General features: G+C 35.6%; 1 protein-coding gene across 1 annotated transcript in view; it reads right to left on the reverse strand.

Annotated features, from left to right (window-relative positions):
• Positions 1–8,911, reverse strand: part of SLC26A7 (solute carrier family 26 member 7) — a 70,728-nt gene extending 61,817 nt beyond the window's left edge. Inside the window, exon 1 of the mRNA XM_042785955.1 lies at positions 8,670–8,911. Coding sequence (XP_042641889.1) covers positions 8,670–8,859 — 190 coding nt within the window. The 5' untranslated portion in view covers positions 8,860–8,911. The remainder of the gene's footprint in view (positions 1–8,669) is intronic.
• Positions 8,912–11,291: the final 2,380 nt, after the last annotated feature.

Raw genomic sequence — 11,291 nt, forward strand, 5'->3', positions numbered from 1 at the left:
GTAACTATGAGGTAGCCTTTTGAGAAGCACCAACACTGTGAAGAAACAAAGACCAACCATGACTGATGACAGGTCTTAATCAAGATGAACTGGACTTTGAAATCTATGAAAAGGGCATCCACTTTGACAAATTGGTGACCAAAGATCTCAGCAATAGGAGTTTTCCTGATCTTTCCAACCTGGAATATTCTAGGTGAAGTAATTTCTTCTTCTTCCTTCAGGGAATCAGTTTCCGGGGTTTGTCAGTCTCTGTCCATGGTGCTCAGCCCCACCCAGGCACAGGCATCAGACATCTGTGCAGTTTATCTGGTCAAACTAAGACAAGTGTACCTGGATATTAGGCTCCAAAGGATTCAGGGGTCATTCAGAAGCTAAATTCACATTTCTGTAGTCTGTCAGACAGGTCTGTATTAGTACATGTGTAACTTGGAAGAATTTTAATAGACATTAGAAATTAAATATTGCATGCACAGCATCAGTGCCTTTCTCTTCTGCTGTAAAGTTGTATCAATATGAAAGATATCCCTAAATTTACTTACTAACATGTCACATTTCATGATCAGCTTACATCATTATTCTTTGCATGGGAGAACTATAACAGAGTTCATCTGGACACTCTTCCACAAATCATTTATGAACTACATGGATTCTCCAATGAAGTTTCTAGGAGATTTTTCTGGCCCTGTTTCTAAATATGCTTATTCAATTTCATCTATACATGCTATTTGTATGCCAAATGTATATTTACAAGACAGCTCTACCCCTTAATAAAATTATTAGCTCCAGTTAGTCTGCACAGAGTATATTTATGTCTACATTTATGGTCAGAGCCTGAAAAAAAAAACCCAGCAACCATGACCCTTGAGAAGACACAGCTGGGGTTCCTCCATGAAAACCTAAGAAAAAAGAAATATATATATATATATATATATATATATATAAGTTTTTGGCATCGTGCCTTCCAAAACACTGGGCACCAGTTCTGGAATGCATGAAGGCAGTATAGTTCAGTTTTTTAATGGCAATGTCTCCAGCCAGTGTTAAGGAATTAGTTGTTCAGCAATAAATCCATCTTGAGATTAAATTAACCTTAATTAAAACATACAAAACACACCAATCCTCAGGGATTTATTCTTGGGCTTTCAAAATGAAAAAAATAAGTTGGCAGGAATAACAATACTGATTTCATCAGATGCCATCTACATATTTCACTTATAGAGGAAATATGTCTCAAGGGCTCTCAACCTCCCCAAAAAACAGCCCACCAAAACCTGCTTAATCCGAAGCATTTTTTATTCATGATAGGTCATAGGAAAGGCAGCAAATGTATAACACTACATATAAATTCTATACGAAGTACATCCACGTGCTAGCTGACTATGAAAAATATTACAAACACTGCCATAGTCCCAAATTTGATACATTTCAAAGCCCAAATCTTATACCCTTATGCATCCATATGGGCAACTATTGAGTATAAGCAGCACAGCACACGGACAGATGTATATTTCAAAACAAATAGCTTAATGCTTATGAATCCAGCCAAATACTAGGAACTTAGCAAGATAAAGACTGAATCCAGAAATACAGTGACAGTATTTAAGTTTGAAAAAAACCCACACAATTTGTCTCAACTTATTAAGAGATACACCTCAGTTCAAAACTTCCCAGTTTTTTTAGGCAGCAGCAGATACGGAAGGAAGTATAAACTTATGAAGGAACTCCCTTGTGCCCTGTGTTCTGTTCCCTCTTATGCCAGGCAAACATGTAACTTAGTACATTTATGACCAGAATTATGTGAGAAGGAGATATGTCTTCTTATCCCGATATTTTTAATGGAACATTTTTAGAGATACTTCCAATTTTATGTCTAAACATATTCATGATACTTTATACTCATTTGCTCATGTGCTGCAACTATCTTTTACTTTAAATGTCTTTCCTGACAAGGAGAAACCTTCTCATATTTTAATTAACCTGTCCAAGCCATTTAAGACTTCTCCCAAATATAATCTTTGTTTTTCTGATCGTTCTCCTAGTCTTTTCTTTTCCTTTTGAAGTTTGAAATCATCTTCCATAAACAGAGGCGGCCAAAATTACAGACTACATTTCAGATAATGGATCAACAGCCAGCACTACCTGTAGTCATCAGCTTCTTTGCAGCTCCTAACCCACCTAACAATTAATTTTTTTCTAATAGGTTCATTATTTTCCAGCAGATCATTAAAACTAATCTTAACTGAAAACATCAGCAGAGTTGTCTTTAGAGTGCATATATAAATCTGAAGCAAAAGCCATTAGCTCTCCTACAGCCTTGCTTCAGAATTGGGTAGCAGAATCAGTCACTGTTACACTTTATGCCTATACATAGAAATATTATTTTATTATAAATAAAGGGAAATATATCTCTACTGCTTATGTCTGGTCCAGTCCCTCATCTGCAATGCAGACTTGTAACTTGGATATAACACTATACTCACTATGTTCAGTCATACACTATCATTCCAAATTAGACAGAATCAAAGGTACTTGTTACTGGATCTGCAATGTCACTTACTTATTCTTTCAGAATTCTGAGACAACAATTACCCATCTCACCCCTTGATCTGACTGTGTTTCTTTTTCTGTGTTTAATCTCGGTTACATATCCATGTGCTTGATCATTTCCCACATGGGCAAAATCATCACCCTTCAGAAAAACTGAGACAAAGTACTAATTTTGTATTGAGGCTTCAGCTTAGACCAAATACTTAAGCAGAAAGTACTATGTCTTTGTTTTGTCCTCTTTTTTTTCCCTCTAAGGCTGAAAATTATTTGTGGGTTTGGGTTTTTTTGGTAAATTCTAACTCAGTTTTGAAGTTGGACATTCATATTAGTAGCAAACAGTTGAATCTGTATCCTTTACACCATAAACTCTCGATACAGTATTGGATGAGTCATTTCTGTGTTTCAAGAAAAAGCACTTTTGTGTTTCTAATTTCCTTCTCCATGTATTTTTCTGTTACTGGACAGTGTAAAGAGCTCCAAGATGCTATAATGAAAAGTGCAGGGTGTAAGTATTCCCATCACCCAGAGAACGACAAAACAGAAATTAAGTCATCTATTTGTCTAAGCAGGAGTCTCTTTCATTAATGGTTTGCAGAAGAGGATTACAATTATCAAAAACTCAAGCAAGGTCTTGGAAGAAGCTTAGGGGGAAGGGTTGACATTGTCTGAAGTTAGGTACCTACATTAGGAATTTTACATCCAGAAAGACTAAGGCAACTTCAGGTGTTAAGCAGAGCACTTAATTTTCACACTATATGATGTCCTAATCAAAATACTTCAGATACATTCCTGTTGCCTAACTATAGAGAGAACTGACATACATAAATAAATTACATACACTGATATATATATTCAAGCAGATTAACTTTGGGGATAATTTATCTGGTGATGAACTCAGCTGCATGGCAGAGTATATTTGTACAGACTTTCTCAAAAAACCTCATATTTACTTTTTTTACAGTCTGTGACAGTCAGAGAATCTTACTGATGGGTTGCAGCATTACCTACATAATTTCTAGATGCTAGTCTTTGTGGACAGTATGCATAGTTCTTCCCCCCCCCCCCCCAGAAAAACAACATACCAAAACAAACAAATAAACAAAAAAAAAACACAAAGAAACATATTCTAAATAGCAATCCAAAAGCAAATACTGAGATGTGATGTACCAAGCAACATACATTGCATAATTTAAGTCCTGAGAGAAAGCACAAAGCTATTTGTTTGAAAAGACAGAATTGGATGAAGAAGGATAGCAAAATGGATTAGTGAGAGATGGATCAACAGCTTTGTAATGAATAAATGATGCCAGGAAAGATCACCTATGAATGGCCTTGAAAGTAAAGAATAATAATTTGCTTGGTGTAATAAAAAGTTACCACAGACTGTGAAAACGATCTAAGCGGCTGCATTCTGAAGAGATATGAGGGGCTATAGCACATGTTCAGAAGGCTACAGAAAAAAAAAAAAAAATGACAGCTTTATGAGATTTAGCTATATGGAAATACTGCATCATAGTGCATCTTAATATTATCACGCAAACTTAAACAAAGCATGTTTCTCATACAAGTAGATGGTGTCCAGGTCACATGAAAAAGCCACAAAAACAATTTTTATATTATTATTGTGACAGATCAAAGGATGAGTTACAGGCTAGAAAACAGTAAGACCTCCCTTTAACCATGTTGAACAAGAACTGATTATTACCCACAAGGCCACAGATACAATAGGTGAGACACAACTCACCTAAATTTGAAAGTCTACATCATCAGTATCTACACCTGACCCAGTCCTGTCTTACACACAGTAGAAATCTTACCAATATAATCAATCAACCTTAACAAAGTGCGTGACTAGATTTAGTCAGATAAACCATGCCTGTGGTGGGCTGATCCTGGCCAGCAGCTAAGCATCCACCCAGACATTCACTCACTCCCACTCAAAAGACGGGGCAGAGAATCAGAAAAGCAAAAGTGAGAAAACTTGTGGGTCAAGATAAAGACAGTTTTAGTAAGTTAATGAAAGAAAAAGAAAAAAAAAATGTTATGTAAAGGCAGTCATTCACCACATCCCACAAGCAGATTGAACACCATAAATTTCGCTAACTCTTATCAACTAGATCTCCATTGACTAGCAAGGAACTCAAGAGCAGCTTGCTGAGAATTAGATACCTACAGTGCAGAACCTTTGTCTTATTAACACAATCTAAACTTGGAGAGAAAAAAAAGATTAGGCACTTATGAGTCATCTACATGGATCTAGCAATTGAATTTGTGTGTACAGGTGAGGAACACAGAATGAAATGGAAAGAAAAATGTTCGTATGATGATCATTTATGGGGTTCTAATAAGTTTTAAAGGGAAAGAGAAGAAAACAATCAAGTGCTAGTTCAGGAAGCAAATTAAAGATTTATTTGTTAATTTAGAGATGTCCTGCTCTAGTCTTTCAATAACAGATTTTTGAGAAACACAAATGAATTAGGTAGTGATTACCAAAACATGAAAGCACAATTTTTTTGACTGTCTGTGAAAGTATACAGCAAACTTCAAAACTGTATAACAAAATTAAATTTAGATTCAGAGGTTATTTTTCAACCTTAGATATCAGAATAAAAATAAGGATTCTATGTCTGAAAAATAAGGTGTTGATCTCTTTATTATTAAATGACAGCTGGAAATAATGAAGCATAATTTCTTTTATTGTTTTTGATTTGTGGATGAATGACTTTGCAGTCTGAGACAGTGCAAGCTCCAACTGAATATTTCCATCAATGGCTGCGAGGGGTTTTTTTGTTTGTTTGTTTGGGTTGGGTTTTTTTCCTTGCTTTTTTGGGGGGTTTTCTAGTTTTGTTTGTTTATTTGCTTGGGTTTGTTTTTTTTGTTGTTGTTGTTGTTGCTTTGGTTTTGGTTTGGTTTTGGGTGGGGGCTGATTTTTGGGTCTGGTTTGGTTTGGTTTTTTTTGTTTGGGTTTGGTGGGGTTTTTTTTTTGCTATAAAGATTATCTAATGCCTAGTAAGGTATGAGTTTCTATTATCAGCATCCATTGAACTGAATGCTATTGATCGAAGGATTCCCTCCAAATGGTCAAATATGACTTGGGCATGTTTTAAACAAGCTTCAAAAGCATTTGACAAGTAGTGTCAAAAGATTCACTCTCTGCAGAAATTATTATATAATTTCTTATGGATTCTTTGATAATTATTATATTCTTTATTAGACAACATTGTGAAAGAGTTAGGACAACACCTTAGGCAGAGGCATGTGGTTTTATCTTAGTTCAATGTTAGGCAAGGTAACACCTTACCTTCTAAAGATCCATTTCTTCCACACTGTGCATGGAAGTAAAAACAATTAAATACTCAGGTAGCATGCCTTCTTGTCCTAGACTGTGTCACTGCAGGCCATAATTTCTAACTTATGTGTGTCATGATGGAAGACATTTAAACCTAAACTGACATGTGAGCTCAAGTGTTTCAATTTTCAAGTAGCTGTCTTGAAGGTATCTTACAGGAGTTTGAAGGCTTAAGTCACATTTAGAAACTAATAATTTAGACCCTGAAAATCAGAAGATGAATGGTAGTAACACTTTAAAACTCTTTAAGACTTTATCCAAAATGAAAGATATCATAAGGTCAGTTATTCTGAATTATCCTATGCCTTTATAAATGACTTTTTGGAAGTAAACATTATCTGCATACATTGACTGCTGATACTTATATTATTTTGCTCTTTTGTTTTTCTCACTTATAAGGCAGACACAAAAACCTGCTATTGCATAGGAACTCTCCAGAAAGAATTTCTGAAAATTCTGTGAGGAACAGTTATGAGCATTATTTTTGTCACATTCACTACAACACACTAAGGACAGTGACTTTCCTCTTTGCTTTCTTCCTTTACAAAGGGAAGTCGTCTGTATCATCTAAAATTTAGATTAGAAGTTGGAAGACAGACGTATTACATCAGATCAGAGCAGCTGCCAACCTGAAGAGTCTGAACATGGCCAATGCCAGATGATTAAGAAATCCCACAGTAGGAAATTGTGAAAAACACAGCTCAGTTGGAAGGTCTTTCCAAATTATTCTCAAGCTACTGGACTGCTCTCTACTCCAGAGTATGCAGATTTCACCACTCAGAAAAGTGTTGCATACGAATACAACTGCAGATTTTTCCGTATACTTGCATAATTCAAGTTTATTTCCATATACTTGAATTAACTTAAACATGTTGCTGCAACACCAGATGACACTGTGCTCTGCATGTCAATTATCACTGGTTACTAATTTTTTCCTACCATTGTTAGAATTTCTGTCCTTCATTTAATTATAAAACTTTTTGGTTTGTTTTGTGAATTAAAGGAAACAGACGTAATAAGACCTCTCAAAATTTGGGGTCTTTTCCCTTTGTGGTATATAACAAATGAGACTTTTTGTTTTCTTGCATAACCCTCTCCATGAAAACATTAAAGAATAGTCCTGGTAACTGGAAGGCTTATAACATTAGAAAAAGAGCTAATGCAAGAAGGGTGTAAAGAAATACGTTGTGCTCAACCTAAAGCACCACAAGCATGATAAAATGCTTTGGTATCTAGCTCTTCTCTTTCTCCGTCCCCTAAAAGATTCTGAAATCTTAAGAAGCAGGGAGGAGAGATAAAAGAAAAACAGGTCAGCAGGAGGGAAGACATTCAATGTATTTGTTTTTAACCAGCACAAAATAAGGATAAAATTATTTCTAGAGTACATAAAAGTAATCTAGAAAAGCAAAACAAATATTTCCAGTCTTCACTGAATCTTATTAAATTACTACATTAAATTACTTCTTGGTACAAGACTCAAACAAGAAAATCATGGCTGAAACTATAATCAGTGCAGAACTGTTGTTTAACTTAGTATTTTTGAAGAATTTCAAAATACTGTTATTAGAAGCATTTTAATTACAATTGTTTGTATATGCACATACCAGTGAAATTAGATACTTTGCAGTGTTATGGTATTAAGTTTCTTAAAGTTAAATCATGCCGATGCAGATGTTCCTGATTACTTTAAAAGCACAAATACTTACACAAATCATTTGTTTCCAGCTACAGCATAATTCAATTAAAGGAGTGCTTATAATTTAACAACATGAATGATAGTTAAGTATAGCTAATATGGGAAATTGTTAAGAAATATGTAGTTTACATAAGGGAAGGGGTTAAAGTCCATCTGAGGCAGATAAGCTGTGATTTTCCTGAGACAGATATAAAATATTGCCAAAAGAAAGTGACATTACCAAAGACAAATCAAAAACTGACAGAAGCATTAATTTCCCAGTAGCAATCACTTTATAAACCCAGATTACCAGGACTTTAGGTTTCTGCAGGTCATTGTGCAGGCTTTTGTTTTGGGGACTTTTTCCAGTTTCTTTTTTTTTTTTTTTTTTTTTTTTTTAAGCTGCCAAATGGAGTCTAGCTCCACCCGTGCTTTGTATTGCTGCTTGAAAAGAAACGTGGTAGGTAATGTAATACAGCATTAAAACAGCACAGAAGCTGAAGTATGCAAGCCGTGGCTACAGGCAGATCCTCTCCATGGGTAACGTCTCTGGCAGGAGCACCCTTTATGCACAGAAAGTTGTTAATTTTTCCTGCTGTACTCTGGGCTTCCACAGGTAACTGTATAATGCCAATGTTTCTTCCAGAACAACATCTCTTACAGTGCAATTATCACATAGATATATTTTGTTTTCCATATGAAATGGGGAAAAAGGTGGTCATTTAACTGATAAAACATTGTATATAACCATACGCTGTGTGAATAGAGTAAATGCTTTCTTATCTTTATATGAAGTCTTTGAAAAATTGTCAAAGGCATGAGATAAAGTTCCAGCTCATATAAATTAGCACAATAACACAAGGCATTTCTATCCAAATTTGTACATCTGCTATAGATACATAAGAGTTAAGACCATACATTTTTTCCTTATATTTTTATTTAAATTAAATCAACATTAGCTATATAAGCATGTCCTTGTTTTAACCAGAGATTTATGGTAATATTAAACAAGAAAGGGGAAAAAAAAATAATAAACAGACCAGAGCAATACAGCATGACCAGATTTCAAAGTACGAATCTGAAATGAGTTAACTGTACCTTGAGTCACCTGTTGGATGGCTAGCATCATCCCAGAAACCGTATCAGGAATCAAGTTTTCCTTCCAATTGTAGACGGGCACCCAATTCAAGATGGGCAGCCTTCTCATACACCAGACTTTGATATCTTCAAAGCGAAGAGTCTGGATCTTCCTCCAGACTGCACTTCTTTTCCTTTTTGTTCCCATCATCCTTCCCACCCCCCAAAAAGCAGTTCCTCTTTCAGAAGAGTGCACAGTTGAGGAATCACCCTGATCTGTGTCAGCCTCCAGTTTTCTTCTGAGATTTTGCAGTTCCAAAACTACAGAGAAAAGAAAAAATAACAGAAGCACTTAAGATTTCTGCAGCTGCTCTCTAACTATACTCAATAAAAACACTTATTAAACACTTCAGTCATACAAACAGCTACATGAAATGCAAGAAGAGTTTATAGCAAAGATCACATTTTCTGCTCTTTGCAAAAATTTGGTCTAGTTCTCATGTTAGTTTGTGATTCTTTGCAGTAACCTCCCGCTTTATATTCCCTGTAATGCTTGCGCTTTTGGCTTCAGTCCAGTGGCAAAATGAGGTATTAGTGGGTGTGTGTGCGATATAGGCTGGGCTATGCTAATACGAGAGGGAAGTGCCCAACGGAGCAGGCATCTCCCTGCCAAGCCCAGGAGAGCAGCCTTGGCTCTCATGGGGGGAGCTTTTCTAGCCACAGTCGAAAGGCATGAAGTCCTCAGTAACACTGCTGCTAGCAAACTTGCTATACTCCATCAATGTTTTGTCTTCTAAATTATAGTAAAAAGCTTATGTATGTAGAAAACGTAGAACATCAAGTAGCAATAAGTCCTGCTGAAAACATACACAGATCCTCTGTGCGGGCTAAAGCCTCAGACTTAATTTTAACAAGCTCAACATGCAGTGATGGACTGCAAGCTATCAGCTCCACGTAGGAAGTGCCAAAAACGCTTGTGACAACCACTCTTCTTCAAAGCTATTCCTTTCTGCTCTTGCTAGTCCACCCAGCAAACGCTCTCTCGATGAAGACATTTCACCAAGTAACTTCTGATCTTCTAATTACGTCATGCACCTTGTGTACAATACAAAGTGCTCACACACAAAGTGATAAGAGCATGGAAGAGCTTTAAATGATAAGACATTTAAATGCCTTGTCTGATATGAAGCAAGGACACAGCGGCTTTCATCTAAGATTTCTGTATCTCTGGATGGTAAATAAACTTAAAATGTAAGATCTATCATATGGGTGAATTGTCTTCTCAATCACTATTCTGCAGTAGGCAATAAACATAAATATTTTTTTAATATTTCCATCTTATTTATATACATTAATTTACATTTTATTGTTAGATTAAGACGAACAAAACCAAAACATTGTCCATCCAAAAGAACTTTAAAAAAATGAGACTTTGTTTCCAAATGCAATAGGGAGAAAAGTGCATGCACCACCTTTCATTCTACTGAGTGAAATTCAGGTGGTATCCACTGCTGTGTCCCTTAGAAGTACAATAGGAAAAAAGAAAAAAAGAAATAACAGGAAAAGATTGCTTAAGACAGACCCTCACTTTTAACTATTTCAGGCATAATTACTCTTTGCTCTGCCCATCTTCTAACCATCTACACTTTTTTAAAAACAGAAGAAACACAAGACAGGTTTTTCTTACTTCTATTTGCTGAAATAAACCTCTAAACATCGATTCCTTTTATTTTTTTTAATGTGGGTTTTGTATTTTGCATGTGTGTCCTTGCTTTTAGCTTGAAAGTGCAGTTCAAGGACTTCATAATCAAGACTTTTATGGCTGCCAAGTGTTTCACAGCACAGACCTTTCCCTGCTTTCAATGATCAGAAGTGGACAGGAATCCTTCTAGATACATCAAGAGTTATTCAGCTGTCAGGGGCTACTTAAATAAATAATCAAAATACATTTCTACACATAGATATGTGTGTACAAAGATGTACCCAAATATGGGTACTTGTATAAAAGACTAGTCACATTATTCAAAAAACAAAACAAACAACCCACATGGTTCTCTAGAAGCTCTGAATATTCTGAAACAGTCAAAAAAAAAACCCTTTATGAAACCAAAGAACCATCACTGAACACACAAAACGTACTCTCCATTTTTCAAAATTCATGCACCAAAATTCTGAAGCTGCTTGAAAATGTTTGTAATTGAGACTTTTCCATCTGATAATTTCAGAGTCAGTAAATCTGGACAGTATTCACCAATCCCAGATTAGTATCTGACCTCCTAGGATTAGATACATCAACAGACTTTTATCCCTCACCAATAACAAGGGATGGTTTATCTCCATAGGTGCGTGCATGCAGGAGTGCAAACATCTTACAACAAATACTTGAAAATAAATCCTGTTAGATGCAGACAGAACTGCACATGCAAAGTCTTTGCGATATCTATGCTGATATGGAATTTGTGTGGAAATTTTGTTTTACTCCAAAAATTACTTTGATGAGTAAAAAATTGCATTGTCATTAAATCTGGAGTTGATAACATCACTAGTCTTGCAAAACATTGTTCCTTGTTCTAACTTTGAAATTAATAAAGTAGTCTTAGTTAGCAATGACACAAAGCAACATATCATTTATAACTGCTCAAA

The sequence above is a fragment of the Tyto alba genome, unplaced genomic scaffold, assembly GCF_018691265.1.
Source record: "Tyto alba isolate M040663 unplaced genomic scaffold, T.alba_DEE_v4.0 Super-Scaffold_9, whole genome shotgun sequence".
NCBI classification, from domain to species: Eukaryota; Metazoa; Chordata; class Aves; order Strigiformes; family Tytonidae; genus Tyto; species Tyto alba.